The sequence below is a fragment of the Vombatus ursinus genome, unplaced genomic scaffold (genome assembly GCF_900497805.2).
Source record: "Vombatus ursinus unplaced genomic scaffold, bare-nosed wombat genome assembly UNPS02014799.1, whole genome shotgun sequence".
Lineage (NCBI taxonomy): Eukaryota > Metazoa > Chordata > Mammalia > Diprotodontia > Vombatidae > Vombatus > Vombatus ursinus.
Genome location: NW_020954577.1, coordinates 29209419 through 29229645, shown reverse-complemented (window position 1 = coordinate 29229645; position 20227 = coordinate 29209419). Strand labels below are relative to the sequence as shown.

The 20227-nt window shown below is 40.9% G+C and overlaps 1 protein-coding gene across 1 annotated transcript in view; it reads left to right on the top strand.

The window, feature by feature from the left end:
• Window positions 1–20227, top strand: part of LOC114050605 (collagen alpha-4(VI) chain-like) — a 168818-nt gene that overhangs the window by 112484 nt on the left and 36107 nt on the right. Inside the window, exons 21-26 of the mRNA XM_027872430.1 lie at window positions 191–256; window positions 5970–6023; window positions 6141–6176; window positions 12993–13055; window positions 17258–17320; window positions 18792–18854. Coding sequence (XP_027728231.1) covers window positions 191–256; window positions 5970–6023; window positions 6141–6176; window positions 12993–13055; window positions 17258–17320; window positions 18792–18854 — 345 coding nt within the window. The remainder of the gene's footprint in view (window positions 1–190; window positions 257–5969; window positions 6024–6140; window positions 6177–12992; window positions 13056–17257; window positions 17321–18791; window positions 18855–20227) is intronic.

Genomic DNA, 20227 nt, shown 5'->3' with positions numbered 1-20227 from the left:
AATTCATCTTTTGGATAATCAGGGCTCTTGAGGGGAATGAAATCTATTTCTTCAGAATTCATGACCCTTTTCTGTGCCCCAATCCAACCTGATAACTTTGGTTAACTTAGGTTTGGGCTTGATGAATGTTCACACACTCATTCATGCTCTTTTTAATTGACTTGCAGTAACAAAAGTTTTGTTTTCTTAGGGAGAACCTGGAACTGATAGTGATATTCGTGGTCCTCCGGGAGACAAAGGAAAGCAAGGTCGCCAGGTAAAGTCTGGTTCTGTATCTGTGGGGCACTGGGGCACAAGGGACTTGTGTCACCATGAATAGAGAATGAGGATAATCTTATGGCAGACCCATAACTAGGGCAGGACAATGAGGACTTGTCCCAGGGTGTGAAAATTTAAAGGCTCCAATAGTATGTGAAGTCCTACAGTGGTATAATAACAATTAAGTATAGCACCTAATGAGCAAGAATACTTAATGAAAATGGTTTCTAGCATACTGGTTGTTGAATCTTAAGGGATCTCTTGCTCAGTGTGAAACAATCTACCTCTCGTGGCCTCTTAGGAGTGTTTGAGAGTATGTTTCAGGCCCCTTGTTCCACGTATGTTTTGTGTTACTTTACTCAGGGAAAGAATGCTAATTTCTCTCTCTGTTGAGGCCCTCGGACACAGAACTGACAAAAGGAAAACTAGAGAGAAAAGGGAGATGAGAGGATATACGTACAATGCTTTTCAAATCCTAAAAGCACTATGCAAGTGCTAGTTACTATTCTTCTATTCTATTCTATTATTATTAATATATTAATGAATATATTATTACATATTATATACATTATATATAATTATACATATTATTTTCCTTCTCTTGAGACACCATGGTATACTGCAGAGGACACTGGGCCCAGAGGTCAGGAGCCTTGGCCTCTCATTCTGGCCCCAACACTAAGTATCTCTGTGGCCAAGTCACTGCCCTTTCCTAGGCTTCAGCTTCTGCACCTGTGAAGTGAGAAGGCTGGATGACAAATGATGTCTAAGCTTCCTCCTTGTTCTGAAATTCTGTCGTTTAGGGGAATTGTACTTAACACATCCCTCGTGCTGTGGAAGGGTTTGTTTTCCCTTCTGGGTAATGTCAGAACACTTTTAAATGTCTTTTCCCTTCTTTCTTAGATCCTCTTCTTCTTTTGGTGCTAAATAACTAACTGAGGCTAGGTACTCATAATTTTAAGGGGCATGAAAATAACTCAAAGCTCCATAGGAAAAAATAAAAGTATATTAACTTGTCAGTTGCTACTGGTTTGGTTTTTTTTTGGGGGGGGGCTAGGCAGTGGGGTTAAGTGACTTGCCCAGAGTCACACAGCTAGTAAGTGTTATGTTTCTGAGGCCGAATTTGAACTCAGGTCCTCCTGACTCCAGGGCCAGTACTCTATCCACTGTGCCATCTAGCTTCCCCCCCTTTTTTCAATTACTACTGTTTTTAAATAAATACTCTTAGCTCTCTATAGTACCAAGTACTAGTACCAAGGTGATAGAATTTGAATGATGACTTAGATACTGTAATTTATTAAAGAGACAATTGTGTATACACTTGTTGTTCAGTTATTTTCAGTTATGTCCTACTCTTCATGATCCCATTTGGGGGCTTTCTCAGCAAAGATACTGGAGTGGTTTGCCATTTCCTTCTCCAGCTCATTTGACAGATGAGGAAAGTGAGGCAAACAGGGTTAAGTGATTTGCCCAGGGTCACCCAGCTAGTAAATATCTGAAGCCGGATTTGAACTCAGGAAGATGAGTCTTCCTGACTCTAGGCCCAGTACTTTTTGCACTATGGCGCCCTGTACTACCACATGTACTCTCAGTTCCCTATAGACCTAGTACTGAAAGGCTAGAATTTAAATGCTAACTTAGACTACCATTGATTAGAAAGACAGGTGTGATGTAGTGTGAAGTTTGCAGGGCTTGGAATGAGAAGACTGAAACTCACAAGCTGTGTGATCCTGGGTAGGTCACTCAACCTTCCTGGGCCTCTGTCGCCTCATCTGTAAAGGAGGAGTTGGAGTAAGCTGCTAAGGTCCCTTCCAAATTGAACATTTTGGGATTCTGTGGGCAGTTATTTGCTTTCAAGTTGTTTCCAGGTCTGAGATGTTGGTTCTTTATCTGCGATTGTGGTCAATGAGTACCTGGGGCTCTAGCTTCCAGATCCCAAGCAAAATCCATTTTGAAAACGTTCCCCCAGAGAAGCCCACAACATTTGAGGAAACTGCGATTGATTATTGAGTCTATTGAGAGGCATGCTGATGTTCCCGACACCTGGCCAAAGAGGAGGAAGCTTTCTGTTTTCACCCTGGAACTGTCACTCACTTGGTTGTACAACCTGGAGAAAGTCGCTTCTCCTCTCTGGGCCTGAGTTTCTTACTCTGTGTAATGACAAGGCTTTACTAGATACTCCCCAAGGGCCCCTATAGCTCCCATGTACTATGGTCCTATGGTCTTTGCCACAAGAATCACAAAATTAGCCGCAACTACATCTTGAGAGCGAGTGAGTCCCCTTGGTGATGTGAGATCAGTGGGAACTCTGTGGTCACTTCAGAACTTAAAGAAAGAAACACGCATGGATGACAAGAAAATAGAAATTTCGAATATATAGGTTTTGCTTTTTGCCTAACTCCAACTTGTATGAAAACTGAGTATTCTTTATAGTTGGTCAATTTTCAGTGTCTTCTGAGATCTTCCCCCCTACCCCTTTAATTTTGAAAAAATGTTTTTTCCAATTACACATAAAGACAATTTTTAACATTTGTTTTTAAAATTTTTAAGTTCCAAATTCTATCCTTCCTTCCCTCCCCTCCACCCCTCCCTGAGATGTCAAGCAATTTGATATAGATTATACATGTGCAGTCAATGCAAAACATATTTCCATATTAGTCATTTTGTGAAAGATAACAAAAACCAGAAAACCCCCACAATAATAAAGTAAAAAAAAATATACTTTGATCAGCATTCAGACCCCATCAATTCCTTCTTTTTTCCTCCCTTTTCAAAGAGATTTTATTTTTGCTGGATGGTGAGAAGGCTGTAGCCTTTATTTGGGGGCACTCTGTATTCAGACCAATATGGTAGAAGTTGCCCATTGTTTTTTGGCCCGTGGCTTTCTCTATGTTGAGGAAACACAGGAGCAAAGTCATAAACCTGTCTCAAGAGATATATGGGGTATGCCCTCTATTACTCATGATAACCATATTCTTAACAGTTCCCAGGAGGCTATAGCTTCAACCTAAGGATCATGGTAATCCTTTGCTTGTTTTATGAATGAAGAAAGTGATCGTCAAGGTCTCCCATCAAATGGTAACTATAAATAACAGATACTTGGCTGGTAAGCCCATGAGGAACAGTCACATTAATTATCCATCATATTAGTTTAGTAAATACTGCAATGCTTGGCACATTGCTAGCTCTCAATGAGGCACTAAATACGTACTTTTAAAGAACTGAATTCAATAATTGGTGTTCATGTCCTGCCTTTGACGTACTAACTGTGTGATTCTGGGCAAATCTTGTAACTTCTCTGGGCTCTAGGCAATTTCCTAAGAGTATAAATTGTAAAGGAGATTCTGACCTGCATTGGTGCCCGGAGTTTCCTCACCTTTTAATTCTCTGTACCAATGGAACCAAAAGTCTAATTTCTATCCCTATTTAAGAAATAGGAGCTGAATGGCCCTAATCCCAAGGTATTAAGTTTCTTTTCTATTTAAATTAAATTCTTTAGGGGGGAAAAAAGAACAATATAAATTTCCCTATGTCCGTGGAAAATATATATTTCCTGGATTGAATAATCGGGGTTCAAATGCTGCCTCGTATTGACTCTGTGATCTTGGGCAGCTCACTTAACCTCTCTGTGCTCCTAGGTAACTGTCATAGGATCCTATGTTTAGACTGGAAGGATACTTAGAGGTCATTGAGTCTCTTCCCTTCCTCCCCCCATTTTACATATGAGGAAACTGAGGCCCTGAGAATTAAGAAATTTGCCGTGAGTCACTCAGGTGGGATTTGAGCCCATGCCCTTGTGACTCCAAGGGCAGAGCTCTACTGAGTCTACTCTGCTGCCTCTCATAAGATTATGCGTTTTAGGGCAAGAGGCCATCTGCAATGTTGGAGGAAGTTCCTTAGCTCGAGCTCCCTGTATCAACTCAGATGAAAAACGTGGCTGCCTTCCCTCCCCCTCCATCCACATCAAAGCTACACTGAGTATTTGCTTAAGGCCACAGCTGGGCAGTGACAATTTTCCAGCTTAATGAACATTGGAAGCTGCTCCTTCTTGTGGAAGCTGCCTCGTGACCTCAGTCTTGGGCCTGGAAGAGCTCTCATTTTTCATTTTGGCCGGAGGGGAGGCAGTAGTCCTCTTCCAAATCATTATCCATAATTCACAGCCCTCTTCAGCCCAGTCCGTTTTTCTTAAATGTCATCCGACTTGACGAGTATTGAACAAACACAGGTTCTGGTGTGGATCTAAGCTCACCCTGGGAAAACCTCAGTGATGGGCACCTTTTCTTCAGGATAGCCTTGGATCCTCATTTGTACTCTCAAGGAGAATAGACTGAGGCCCCCTCGTTGAAACCTTGTGTTACCTCCTCCATCAAGCCATTGACATCTGATAACCAACAGCAGTAGGTATTGATGAGTCAGCGTTTGCAGCGCCCTGTGAGCTTCATGAACCAGGGGAGTACTCTGCCCTCTCTGTGCTATTGTCACATGGGGAGTGGGCTATGCCAGTATGAAGCATGTAGGAGGTAAAGGGCCAATATCAGAATCATAGAATGTCAGAGGCAGAAAAGACCTTGAAGAGCATCAGTAATAATAACAACAACAATAATATCTCACGTTTCTACAGAATTTTGCGAAGCACTTTACATGCATTAATTCATTTTACCCCATGAACTGAGAACTACAGGTTTAATTCAATTCAACAAGCGTACATTAGTTGTCTACTATGTGCTGGGCACTCTCCTGTGGAGAGAAAAACAAAAATGAAATCTTGTTTGCTTTCAAGGGGCTTCCATTTTATGTTGGATGGTGGAGGGGGAGGGGGGCATAGCATGTAAACAGAAAAGTAAATATAATACAATTTGAGAAAGAAATGAGCACCAGTAATTAGGGAGCCCAGGAAAAATTTTCCATAGGAAGTGGCAAGTGATTTGAACCTTTAGAGGAAGCTAGTGGTGCATTGGATAGAGCACTGGACCTGGAGTTGGAAAGACCTGAGTTCAGATCCAGCCTTAAACTCTTACTAGCTGTGTAACCTTGGGCAAGTCATTTAATCTCTGTTTGACTCAGTTTCCTTTGCTGTGAAATGGGAATAATAATAGCACCTACCCCCCCCAGGGTTGTAGTGAGGATCAAATGAGATATTGGAGGTTAAGTGCCTGTTGACACATGGCCAGTAAGCATTAGGGTTGAGATTTAAGTCCAGGTATTTAAGATGCCAAGTCTAGCATTCTTGCCTCCTTGCCCTGTCTCCTCACACCTCCCTTCCAGCTTAATTTCCTCCATTTTACAGATTTAGAATCTGGGGACCAGAGAGTCTCAGTTTCTGAACGTGATTGATGAAAAGGGTATGTGACTGTGCTCAGTGTGATTAACTCCAATAAAGCCTTTAATGGAACTAAGCCTTTAAGGAAGGATCCTAAGCCTCTAGATTTATATTTAGACAGGGACTGGAGGAGCTATCAGTTCTATGCCCTTATTTTACTTGAGAAGAAACCAAGGACCAGAGAGTTTGAGTGACCCATCTGCAGTCACAGCAGCAGTCAAGGGGCAGAGCCAGGATTTGCCTACATATTCTCAGACTCTGGGTGCTGTGCTCCATCTCCTGCAAGATGCCCTGAGAACTCTGGAATTTCAAAATGCTGCATTTGGCTGTCGTTTGATGGAGAGAACCGACAAGGAAATATGAATGAATCCAAAGTCCTCTTATTTTTCAGGGAAAGCCTGCAGTCTATGCTGAGGGAGGCATGGCTGGAGAGCGAGGCGCGCATGTAGGTATAAGCTGTGTTTGACACTGCTTCCTGTGGGACGCAGATGTTTTCTGGATTTTCTTATCTCCCTGTCAATCCTCTGCCTGACTGAAATTGTTCCTTTTTATTCTTCCCCAGGGGCCGAGAGGTAGAAGGGGTTTACCTGGACCAAAGGTTGGTGCTCTCCCATGAGGCTACACTTTGCCCAGAGATATTTATACCGTTCTCTCGTTTGTGACCATTTGACTCTCAGGTCAATGGGAGTGGTGTCTCATGTTTTTCAGGGGCATGATTTGACTTTTCTTTCAGTTTCATGAAGACCATTGGGAAGTTTGGGGCTTGTTCATGGGGGAAATTTTCCATAGACATGGGGAAGCTTATATTGTTTTCTTTTTCCTAGAGTTTTTTGTTTATGAAGGCATTTTCTAGAGTTTTTCATTTATTAAGCTCCTACTATGTGTCTAGAAGTTTTTCATTTATAAAGGAATTTTCTAGAGTTTTTCATTTATTAAACTCCTACTATGTTCAGATACCATGCTAAGAGCTTTACAAATATTTTCTCAATTTGGTTCTCACAACAATGCTGAGAGATAGGTGCTATTCATTTTGCAGTTAAGGAAACTGAGGCAGACAAAGGTTGGGTGATTTGCCCAGTGTCACACAGCTAGTCAGTGTTGGAGGACAGATTTGAACGCAGCTCTTCCAGACTCCAGACCCAGTGCTCTGTTAACTATGGTGCCCCACAGCTGCCTTTAAAAGAAACTGAATACCTTTGAATAAGAGCCACTCAGCTCTTAGATCTGAAATAGAGATAGATTTTAGACCTCTGGTTTCATTGGTATAGAGAATTCCTGGGTGAGGGAACTCATTCTCCTGGTCCAGGCAGGCACCTCCTCTTTGCTAGAGGTCCCACCAACAGGGTTTGTCAGAGGTAGGACTTGGGTCCTTCTGATTCCAAGATCATTTCTCTCTTCTCTGTACCCCCGATGCCTCTTGTCTCTTGACTAATGAGAATGATTAGGTGCGCTAGGAACTGGCTAAAACTAGGAGCAATGGATGAATGTTACAGGGAGATTCAATATAAGGGAAAATTTCCAAACTATTAAAGCTGTCTAAAAATAGAAGAGACTGTCTAAAAATAGAAGAGACTGAGTTTCCTGTCAATCAAGGTGTTCAAGTAGAGGCTGGGAAGGAATTTTCTATACGAGCCTCATGATTTATGTAGAGGTTGGATTAGATGAACTCTGAGATCCCCAATAACTTTATTAACTCCATGAATCTATGGCATTGACTTGAAGAGGTGACGGTTATGCACAGAAGTGAAGAGAAATCCTTGTTACTTACAGTAGTCAATTACTTCTTGGGCTAGAAGAGAATTTCAAGAAGTTCTCTTAATGCCGATAGAATGGTGGGGCAGGCATGTTGGAAAGCTGGCTCTCAGAGGGTTTGTGATGGATTGTATTAAGAACAGAGTCTGAGCACAGAGGCTGGAGAGCATGTCAAAGCAAAGGATGAAGAGTGCACCTGCTTTTATGGAAGCTGGTAGTAGCTGTGAATCAGTGTGAAGGACTGCCCATAGCAGTAGGTGTCTAGTCTGGTTACAAATTACTGAGCAAGGGGAGGGGGCATTTCAGGTCTTCAGGTAGAGCTTTCTACAGGTTTGGGGAGAGTGAGTCTTGGGGAAAAAGAGAGGCTGATTCACCCCATTGGTGTTACCGACCCTGAGAGTGAATGTGTGCTGGGTCCCAGCGCCGTTCCCCACAAAGGGTTTTCTTGGCAAATAAACTGTAGTGATTTGCCATTTCCTTTTCCAGCTCATTTTGTAGATGAGGAAACTGAGGCAAACAGGGTTAAGTGACTTGCCCAGGGTCACACAGTTAGCAAGTATCTAGGGCCAAATTTGAACTCGAGTCCTCCTGACTTTAGGGCCGGCACTCTTTCCTTTGCACCACCTAGCTGCCCTTTGTTCATTTTGTACATAGTTTATATCTTCATATGTAGGGCGCCTCCAAAGTCTTAATGCAGTTTTAAGCTTTAATCCCTTCAGAAGTGTAAATGTTACAAACTTATAAAACTTATAAAGAACTCATAAAAATTTGAAACTGGTAAACATAAAAACTTATAAAAAATAACACTTGAAAGGTTAATTATTTAAAATTTTAAAATATTTTATGTTTCTTATTAGAATTCAACATAACTACCATCCTGTGGATTTTTTTTGGCAATAACTTTCACCAGCTCCTGCTTGGAGGCTGAAAGGATTATATTTGAAGTATAAGCCTTGACATCATCCAAAGAATGAGGGTTTGATGCATATATGACAGTTTTGACATGAACCCGCAAGAAAAAGTCTAGTAGAGCTAGATTCAGGGGACTGAGGAGGCCAAGTGTGACGACCTCCTCCACCGATCCACTGAACAGCAAAAGTGTTATCCAGAAACTGACACACTCTTGATGCTTAAGGTAACAAGGTGCTCCATCTTGTTAAAATTAAAATGAAAACTTTATTATTCAAAATTTACCAAACTAAGTAAGTATAGAAGACACTTAAATACTTAAAACTTTCAAATTCTGTATTTTTAAAAAGTTTGTAGAATTTACATTTTTGGAGTTATTAAAAATTAAAACTAAAATAAGACTTTAGGAACACACACATATCTACATAGCATCTACCCTGATAGAACGTAAACTCCTTGAGGCCCCGAGGAACTGCTTTTTCTTTGTATCACCAGCATGTAGCACTGTGTTGCCTCCCACATAGTAAATACTTAAAGCTTGATGGATTCCTCTTGGCATTTATTTGAATGCGGAGAATGTCTTGTCAGAGTCCATCCAACTGTTCTCCTGGATTTTCTGAGTACTATAGGGGGTAGCATGAGATTGGACCCTTTTACCTCTGAGCACAGATGGCATTCGGGGTGTACTTAGGTATCAGGCTTCTTGGATACAAAGGGAAGGGAATAATGTGGAAATAAATCAGATAAGCCCCCCATGGATCTTAAGAGAAAGGCGCACTTTCGAGAAACTAAATCTGCTTTGTAATTTTTAAGAGAAATTATCTCTTCTTGTTAAAAAGTTAGGCTTTTGAAAACAAGTCATGATACCGAACTCATTGCTCATGTCTTTATCTCATTTTGACCAATAAGAGGAGGAAGAAACCCCCAAAGATTTAAAATCTCATTTTAGCTTATTTTTTCTTTTTAAAAAAATTATTTTATTTTTCCCCAATTACATGTAAAAACAAAATTTTAACATTCTTTTTTCAAATTTTGACTTCCAAATTCTCTCCCTCCCCTCTATTCTCCCCCTCATTGGAAAAACTTTTGGGGGCAGCTAGGTGGTGCAGTGTATAGAGCACCGTTCCTGAAGTCAGGAGGACCTGAGTTCAAATCTGGCCTCAGACCAAACACTTGACACTTACTAGCTGTGTGACCCTGAGCAAGTCACTTAACCCCAATTGCCGAAAAGAAAGAAAAGAAAAGGCAAGCAATTTGACATAGGTTATACATGGATAGTCATGCAAAACTCATTTCCATGTAAGTCATGCTGTGAAACAAAACACAGACAAAAAATCTTCAAGAAAAATAAAGGAAAGCAAAAAGTATCCTTGATCTGCATTCAGGTTCCACCAGTTCTTTCTCTGGAGATGGAAAGCATGTTTCATCATAAGTCCCTCAGAATTGTCTTGGAGCATTGTATTCCCGCTTATTTTTTCACCAACAGAACAGAAAAGAAATAGATTGAGAGTTTACCTGAATTAGCTTTGGAGAAACTAGGTTGCTCTGAACAATTAGGTCTCCTCCTTTGGGATATTTTAGAATATGGTGTTCTTTTTAGAAGGATACCCACTGCACAGATGTTGGGGGAAACTGGGGTTATCTTTTTTGTTGCTGAGACATATTTTGGTTTTTTTAAGGTCTACAGAGATCCACAGAGCTTCATTCTGGGAATTACCTGCAGTTTTTCTCCTTCCTAATGCAGTATTTCTGGGTCTTCCCTCCATCCAACCCTGAGCAGACAGGGTTGCCTGGAGGGGTTGAGGGGATGGGCTACACATAAGGTAGGTGAGACATAGGAAGAACAGGAGTAAGAAGAGTAGAGGGTCATGGCTCCTTCACCCATCCAAAGGGGTGAATGAGGAAGGCTGCCTGTAAGCAAATGAGCCTCATAGCCTCAGATGGGGCAAAGAGAAGAGCTATGGCTTTAGGGCATAACCCTGGTGAGGTCCATAATGCCAGCCCGCGAGCCAGCCTCCTGATCATAGAGCCTGATCTGTCCATGTCCCTTGACATGGCACTCATTTAGAACCCCTTTCTTTGTTGGAGTGCTGTCCAGGGTCCTGATGCTAGGATGGGAGGCTGTCATCTGTTCCCGCCTCTGATTCTTTCAGCACTGTTTTAAATATGTGGTGGGAGAGGAGTCAGCTGCTGAGAACTTCTAAGGACAAAATCAGCCTCAGACACTAGCTGTTTAGCCCTTGGCAAGTCACATAATGTGTCTGCCTCAGTTTCCTCACTTGCAAAATGGGGATAATAACAGCACCTACCTCTCAGGGTTATTGTGAGGATCAAGTGAGATAGTATTTGTGAAGCACTTAACACAATTCCTGGCACACTAAGTGCTTAATAAATGCTGATTCACTTCCCTTCCCTTTCCCTAAGGAACTGTAGCAGGTGAGAGGAGACAGAGAGCTCCTTGTTTTTGTTTGTTTGTTGTTGTTTTAACATCTAAGGTCCCTACTGCATTGTGTAGATCCCCTGTGGCAATAGGATATAGATGAAAGTCACACAGGATGGGCAAGAATGGCATCATGGTGCATGGAATGTGGACTGGATTTGGTTTCACTTGAACCTTGGCTCTGCCTCTTGACTATCTGTGGGATCTCGGACAGATCACTTCACTTATCTTTGCTTTGCTTTCCTCATCTGTAAAATAAGGGATTTGGACTAGATGCCCTCTGAAGTCTCCCCTGGCTCTGAATCTATGGTCTTTGCTGTCCCCTTACGCTTGGGCAGGTGGCTGTTTGCATCATTGCAGGGAATGCCCACAGGGATGAAATTACAGTTCCATAGGAATCCTGTAGATAATAGACACTGACATCACATAATCGTAATTACACATATGATGAATAGCAAAGTACTGTTTTTCCTTTTGCTGTAGGTTTTGCTTAAGAGAGCCACTGAGGTTACGTTAGGTGTCTCATGTTGAGAGCAACTAAGTGGCGCAGTGGAAAGAATGCTCGAATTGGAGTCAGGAAGACCTATGCAAATCCTGCCTTTGACACTTACGTGGGAGGGTGACTCTGAACAAATCGCTTGATTTCTCGCAGCTTCCGTTTCTTCATCTGTAAAATGCAGATGATAATAATAATGAAGTTTCATCTGTTCATTCTTCTTAAAATGATATGAACTATTTGCTGTTCCCATTTCTTGTATTGCCTTCTTCCACTAAGCAGTTGTTCGTGCCTTTCCATGTTCTCAGAATACACTGCCCCTCATCTTAGCCCACTAATGTCTCTTTCTTCCTACAAGGTCCAACTTACATGGATAACTCCTCCTGGAAGTCTTCCTTGTTTGTGTCCTCCACACTTAATCCCACACCAAATAAATGTGGTCTCTCCTCAGTTGCTCATGGAACTTTACCTGCACTTCTCCTTTCCACCTCACCTATTTGTTTGAGGACATAAGGTGTAAGAGATAGAGAGATGAACTTTGAATCGGTGCCTTGGATGCAGATCAAAGATACTTTTTGCTTTCCTTTATTTTTCTTGGGGATTTTTTGTCTGTGTTTTGTTTCACAGCATGACTTACATGGAAATGAGTTTTGCGTGACTATCCGTGTATAACCTATGTCAAATTGCTTGCCTTTTCTTTTTTTCTTTCTTTTAGGCAGTTGGGATTAAGTGACTTGCCCATAGGCAAGTCACTTAATCATTATGATACCTAGTTTCCCTGTCTGCAAAATGGGGAGATGATTCCTGTGATATTGCCTCATAGGATTGTTTTGATCAGTGGTTTCTTAAGTGGAGGTGGGAGCTTGAACCTATGGTGTGTATGATCAGCCAATTGGAGGATAAAAAGATGGATCATCATAATAATAGCACCTAATAAATAATAATAATAATGTGTCATATAATAATAGCACCTAAATTAGCTGTTTATTTCAAGGATGGAAATAGAGGATATTTGTAAAATGCCTTACCAACTTAAAGCGCTACATAAAGATTAGCTATTATCATCATTTTTTGAGAGAATCTATTAGGTGAATTCTCATTCTCCTGGCTTCCCCTGAAAGTTAGCCAAAGTTGAGCCCAAATGAAGGAAAAGTAACAGATTTCTAAGACCATTGACTACATGGTTTACATATGACTTAATGGTCAGTGTTTTCTACAGAGATTTTCCTCTTTCTTCTCTGAAGGAAAGATACTGGAACTGGGGGGTAGAAAGAATCTAGCCCAGTGTTTCTTCAGAACACCAGATGGAAAGTCCCTATACTTCCTCTCCTCCCTCTCCTTTTCCTCCTCCTCCTCTTCCTCATTTCTGCTTGCTCCAGTCCTTTGAATTTTATCCTTTTCAGCAAAGAATTCCCCCCACCAGCTGTCTTTCTCATTCTTTTTTTGTAGTCCAAGAATGCTGTGTAGGAGGGAGAGATTGCGCTCTGGAAGCCGTGGTCCCACTGGCCTAATGAAAAGCTCCAAGGAAACTCGCTTGTTTGCTTTGAGAATATCATCCAGGAGACTGACCACTTCTATATATCACACAATATTTTGCATTCCATGGAGTATATGAATTTTTAAACTCGTTTGATGAAAGAGCGTGGTATCCATTAAGAAGAAGAATAGTTGGGGCTACCAACCCGGGATTGATTATGACATGCTGGCCTTATATACTGAACAGTTTTTAAAAAGCTGAATGTAACAGTTCACTAAAGAGATGTATATGTTTTTTGAGCAGCCTGACATGGGTTTCTGCTTTCTTTTCATCTTGGCAGGGTGTGTCTGGAGAAACTGGTATACATGGTAACAGTGGAATTCCTGGACGTCCAGGCTTAGAGGTTGGTCTAACACAGCCTACTTTACCTTCTGTGGTGATGTTTTTTGGTTTTACTTTATTTTTGTTTTTGCTCTGTTCTATTGTTCTTTGAAAATTCATTTTAGAAGACTTTTAAGTCTAAATAAAAATGCCCTTGGGAATCCTTTCCATTGGCGCCTCCTGGGAAGGGGAAGGGGCATCATGTTTTCTATCCTCTCTTCTTGGAATTTACTGAAACTGTGTCTATAAAGTCAAGTCAACAAGCATATATTAAGCACCTACTGTATGCCATGCACCTTGATAAGCCCTGGGGATACAAAGAAAGACAAAAAGTGGCCTTGCCCTCATGGAACTCCCAATCTAAAGGAGAAGGATAACATGCAAACAGCTGCATAAAAACTGTACATACATATATAGAGTAAGAAGTAAGAAGATTGAGAAAGTAGGAAAGGACCAGGTTATGAAGCGTAAAATAAAAATCCAAACAGAGGATTTTTATTTGATCTTGGAGGTGATAATATGGAGTTTGTGTTGAGTGTGTGTGTGTGTGTGTGTGGTGGATGGACTGGAGTAGGGAGAGCCTTGAGACAGAGACAAAACCCAGCTGGCTGTTGTAAGTAGTCTAAGCATGAGGTGACAAGGACCTGTCATAGGGTAGCAGCAGTGTTAGAGGAGGGAACAGAGTGTATATAAGAGATGTTGCCAAGTTAGAAGTGATAAGACTTGGAAACAAGTTAGATATAAATAGAAAAAGCAATAGAGATATGGATCTCCAATATCCCATGTCATATATATATATATATATATTATACATACACACACAGATATGTATCTTGTATGTATATATTAAGTCTTTAGATTTCAGAATTCTGTAATCCCAGGCTTGGCTACTTTGAACGTATGTGACTTTGGCAAATCTTTTACCTTAATTTCTTCCCCCTGTGAAATATGGATATTAGATTTCAGGGGTTGTTAACCTGTGGAGGAGAGAGGCAGATACTTGGAAATGAAGGTGATCTAAAAACAAATGATCTTCAAAACACACTTTTTAAAAAAAAAAAGGAGAAAAAAACTTATCAGTGGCATATATTAACTTTGCAGCACCCCTCTCACAACCCTAATTTCCCTCTTTGATACCTCCCTGCCCTACAGGGTTTTTTTGGGGGTGGTAACCATGCTTCTGATGATGATTCAAGGAGAGATCAGTAACGCCTCTCATAATTGTAATTTTCCTGTTGGGATGTAACCATGCAGCTCAATTTAGGGAGATTTTTTTCCAATATTTCTCCTAGCAGCCTCTTTGCCAAAATCAATGATGCTGAGACAAGAAAGGGGTTCACAGCAATTCCATGGAAAAATAAAGCATTGAAAATCAATAAGGAAAAGATGGTTAGTGAGAAATGAATGACTCTAACTGCAGTACATTTTTGGTCTGGTCTGGGCAGCACAAATGGACTTTCATTTTGTTGAAAATGTGAACGTGGCGTCTCATCCTTTGTCCTTGATGTGTAAGGAGAAGTTCTTCGAATGAGATAATTTTCCTCCTTCAGTATTTAAGAAAAATTAGATTGAATTTTTCAGGGTGCACCAACCAAAAGATCAGGGGCCCTGGAAACAGGTAGAGGATGAGTCCAAAAGCCTCACAAATCCTGGCCAGGATTTGTTCCATGTATATACTTTTAAGCCAATCCAGTAAGCATTTATTAAACTAGAAAAATGATTACAGACACAAGGATTTACTTGACTAAACATCATTTGGACCTATAACTTCCTTTTCTGTTTGCTCTCATTTCTCACTGCATATCTTTGAGTGAATTGTTCTGCCATCGTTGATGGCAGTGTAGACCCCCCTCCCCTCATTTCCCCGGAAGGCTGGATCCCCAGAGAGGAATTTGCTACTACTTTCAGAGTCCTGGGGGATAAATCTTAGGGTAACTATACTCCTAACTGTCTAGCTCTTGAGATCCTACCAGTGTTCCATTATTGGATTAGCCAGCTGACTCAGTTAACTCTTAACAAAGACATTCACTCCACAGTCAAAGCAAGAATAATAATTACATAGCATTTCACCTATACATCTATTTCCCAGATAAACACAGTGTCTATAGAAAGGGTGGGCACAAACTTGAATTACGATGGTAGTAAGGCGTAGGTGACGAAGGTGGCTCACCTCTCTAGAGCTGTGGGCCTCACTATCCTTTCTCCTTCTCAGGGACTGTCCTCACAAAGTTCACTGATGGATGTGGTATCTGTGTGGGATTTGAGTAATTCTGTGTTCTTTCAGAAAGAGCAGAAACCCTTAGCCTGGGGTTTGTAGATGCTTCCCAAGTTCTGCTGTCTTGGCAGGACTCTTAGAACTTTGTACCTCCTAAGCAGCAAGTGGTATTTCAAAGAGACATAGCTTCTCTTTTTCACTGACCACATCTTCTAAGTAACTGGTAGCATATGCCGAAGTATAGCTTATCTTCAACCAGGCTCTCACAAGTCTCTTTGACCCCTCCTCTGCTCTTGGTTCAGGGCTGGATCTCCTCAGTGAAAGTCATTTCTCTAACTTACAGTCACCAGACGGGGCACTTACCAAATCCTCACCTCTGTAGACTAATCCTGGGCTCCTGCTAAAGCAAGGGACGTTTGCCTGATATGCACAAAACAGTTCTGGGGTTCAAGGTTTCCCAGTTTTTAACTCTAAAGTTCTCCTGTTGTTTTACACAAGTGAGTAGGTGGGATGCCAGACCCTGAGGCAATCTTTGCCTTGGTCTAGGGTGCAGCCTCTGTGGACTGCCTTCTTCCTGTTTTCCATGGACCACATTTGTCTTTGGCCTTTTCAGTCAGCAAAATTGCCAGGTTGTCGCTATAGGAACACAACGTTGTCTGCAGAAAGAAGATTCATTTAACAAATGCTTATTAATAAAGACCTACTATTATGTTCAATGTTCTGTGGTGAGGGCTAGAGGGAAATACGAAGATAAAATACAGATTTCTGCTCTAAATCCAATCTAAGTCAATCCAACAAGTATTTATGATGCAGCTGATGGTGCCACAGTGCATAGAGCATGGGCCTGGAGTCAGGAAGACCTGAGTTCAAATCTGGACTCAGTCTCTTACTAGTTGTGTGCCCCTGGCTAAGTCACTTAACTGTTGTCTCAGTTTTTTCAACTGTAAAATGTAAAGAATAACACCTGCCTTCCAGGGTGGGTTTTGAGGATCAAATGAGACCATGTTTGTAAAGTTCTTAGCAAAGCTTAAAGTATATGTATAAATATAATATATAAACACATTACATTATAATTATAAATATATAAATATGTACGTAAAGTTCTTTGCAAAGCTTAAAGTATACATATAAATATGATATAAAGTATATACTATATAATGTAATACAAAGTATATATAAGTGCTAACTATTATTATTTTTGCTGCTGTTATTAAGTGCCTACTGTGTGTAACATACTATACTAAGCACTATGGAGACAAATACAAGATGAAAAACAATCCCTGCCATCAAGGAGATTTTATTATAGGAGAGCCAGAGTTCTTACCCTGTCATGGATCCCTTTGGGGGTGTCTGGTGAAGCATGTGGACTCCTCAGAACAAATTCTTTAAATGTGTAAAATAAAATTACAAAGGAAGCCAATTACAGGGAAATATAGTTATCAAAATCTTTTTTTAAAGAAACAAGTCCTGGGTTATGGACCCAGGTTAAGAATCCTTATACTCAAGGGATACAACCCAAATGGAGAAGTTTGTACAGGCCAGAGCGAGGAGGAAGAAGGCATTGACCACTAAGGGCATCAGGAGGGGCTTCCTGTAGGAGGTGGTGCCCAAGCTGGGCCTGAAGGAAGCTGGCTATCCAAGAGGCAGAGGTGAGGATAGAGTATGTTCCAGGCATGGGTGCACCGTTGTACCAAGCCACAGAGGCGGGAAATAGAGTCCATCTATTTGGAAAATGACCTAGACGGTAATTTGGCTAGAATGTACGATGAATGAAGGGAAGTGATGTGAAACCAGGCAGTAAAGTTAGGTCCTGTTTGTGAAGAGCCTTAAATGTTATTTTGTTTGGCCTGAGTCTTCCAGGGCCAAGAGTAGGGGCTGTTTTTGAAAGTCTTATAAACAGAGGGACAGCAAGTCATTTATCATTCTTCAGTTAACAAGGCCATTGGAATTGTGTTGGAGCCTACATGCCTTTTTGCAAAGTTAACATTTCTTTTTAATTGTTGGATCAGGGTCCAAGAGGTGAACAAGGACCGCCAGGAATATATGGACAGCACGGCTTACCGGGAGACTGGGTAGGCTTTCTCCACCCCATCCTTGTTGAGTGATGCTGTGTCATACCCCTGGATGGATTCTAGATAACTGTTACTCATCTCCAGCTTCTTCAGACTGTCAAGTCACTGATTCCCTGTTAGCCACAAATCTGAGCTAGAAAGGAGATCAAAGGCATGGACAGAACTGGAGGTCTCAGAAGGGTGGCTCAGTAGGACTATATGAATTCTTTCCTTGTTCTCACTTGTCTCCCATTAAGAGGGAATCTGGCCCCCAGGCAGTCAGTCAGCAAGTACTCTGTGTTGGGCCCTGTGCTAAGCATCAGAGCTGCAAAGAAAAGTTGTTAACAACACAGTTCCTGCCCTCAAGGAACTCACATTCTAATGGTAGACACAACATGTAAATAAGTAACTATGTAAGGACAAGATATGTAATAGATAGATGGAAGGTCATCTCAGAGGGAAGGTGCTAGAAGGGGCTGGGGATCAGAGAAAGATTTCTTTGAGAAAGTGGAGTTTCATCTAAGACTTGACAGAAACTGGAAGGTAGAGAGGAGGAAGGACAGACAGCATTCCAGGAAAGGGGGGCAGCCAATGGAGAAGGGAGAGTCACAAACGATTGTGTTTCTTTCTACTTTTTTCCCTGTGATGTCCTGTGACTAGATTAAATAAAAATTCAGGCCTCAGTTTACTGAATCTGGGCAATGCTGGGTATTACCTCAAATGACGGGAGAACCTTCCATTCCATTTCATGTCTTTTTGAACTGGACCCATTGATAGAGGGACTCCTTATGAGGAAAGTGCCTCCATTAATGTAGACTGACAACTTCTGGTCTTCTAGATTAGTTGTCTAGAGCAGGGCTTCTTAAACATTTTCCATTCACGACCCCTTCAGTGCTTCTTAAACCATGGGGTCATGACCCACAGTTTAAGAAGCGCTAGTCTAGAGCATTGAGAAGTGAAGTGACTAAAGGGTTGGGGACAGAGGGTGGAAAGTGGAGGTGTCACATAACCAGTATGTGTCAGAGACTGGACATAAACATAATAATAATATTAAGAAGAAGAATGATAATAATCTCTGCAATAGAATGTTTCTTGTCCCTCCTGTAACCCGGGTTTTAATTGAACATCATACTTTTTTCTTTTTTAAAAATACATTTATTATTTATTTTTAAAAATTCATTTTTGAAAAATTTTGAACTCCAAATTGTCTCTCTCCTTCCTTCCCCTCCCCCATCCACTGAGAAGACAAGTGATGAAATATCATCCCTTTTGAGAGGATTGAATGGGTTAGACAATTAAAACATCCAGGCCCAACTCTGCGTGTCTCAGGTGACACCTGAGTTCTAGAATAAACTCAGTTACCATATGCCACTCATGGGGAGAGCTGAATCGAATGCTCTGCCCGTATTTCCATATTGTTGGTTAACAAATGAACCACTGCTCAGGTTTCATGTGATCTTGCTGGTGATCTTACATGGTCCATCTGTTTCAGGGGATGCCTGGGCCACAAGGCCCACTTGGTCCTAAAGGGGGTGCTGGGCCGAGGGGAATGAAGGTGAGTATCAGCTGTAGTCTTCCTGATTTGCTAATTAGAAAAGCAGTTTGTGTTATGCTAATTTGACAGTTTCTAGTCTTATCTACAAGACTAGCACTTTCTATAACAAGCAGAGGTATTGATGATCTTATAGCCATTCAGACACAAACAGATGAGTGCTTATGTATTTATCAATCAATCAATAAGCATTTATTAAGAGGGAGCACGTTCTAGACAGGGAGGTGGAAGGGTACCATAGAGTGTTGGGCCTGGGGAAGAGCCAGGTTGGCTTCATAAATGGGGCAGGGAGGATAACTCCTGAAAAAACCCACTGGAGCCCTACCAGGAGGGTCAGGAGGGTCAATGTGAACATTTACATTTTAGACATCAGCAACCTACAAATCACGGCTCAATTTACTGTTTTGTTGATTAGACTGCAGAATAAACCCCAAAGTAGGTCATGCATAGCATTTTTTTTTTTCAACTCTGAGAGAGCCAATTATTAAACAATTATCAGTACACCTTTGGTTGGAATTTTAGGTGTATATGCATTTAGAAGTATATATACTTGTGTGTATACATATGTATGTGTGTGTACATATGTACAGGATAGGGACTCTGTTACACCCCAGTGCCTTTATGTGTAGCTGTACAATTTAAATTAAAACATACAATCTATACACGTATATATACATATGCTTATATGTGTATATGCACATATATAATTTATGACATGTGGAGATTATATAGACATATATGCATATTACCAGTAAACAGTGAAACTAAACTCTACATTTGTAAATGTAACCAGTAACCACTGGTAGGAGATAGACATCAGTCTACACTGTACACCATATTTCTATCTATGAGTGGTCATGCTTTTTTTTTCAGACCAAACCTGTGATTTTGTCAGGTAATTCAATAGGTAATTCAAAATGAGAAATCTCCTTCTTTTAATGCAGATCAATCCCTGCTCTGCAACTGGAAACACACACACACACACACACACACACACACACACACACACACACATATAGCATAGACATATACATAAATGTATAGATATACAGGGTGTCCCAAAAGTCTTAGTGCAGTTTTAAGCTTTAATGAAATATGCATACATATGCACACAATTTATATATATATTATATACATGCATATATGCATGCCTATATAAATGTGTATATATGTAAATGTTCCATCTGTATATACATAGATGTGCATAATCGGTACATATTCATATACATTCACATGTATATATATGAAATATGGTAACTATCACTCCATTAAAGTTCTACTCCATTTATTCATTATGATTTATTATGGTATACAGGTGATCTAGCAGGTTCTACAAAGCTGGGAAGACTAAGTAGTAGCCCAATGTAATATGCCTG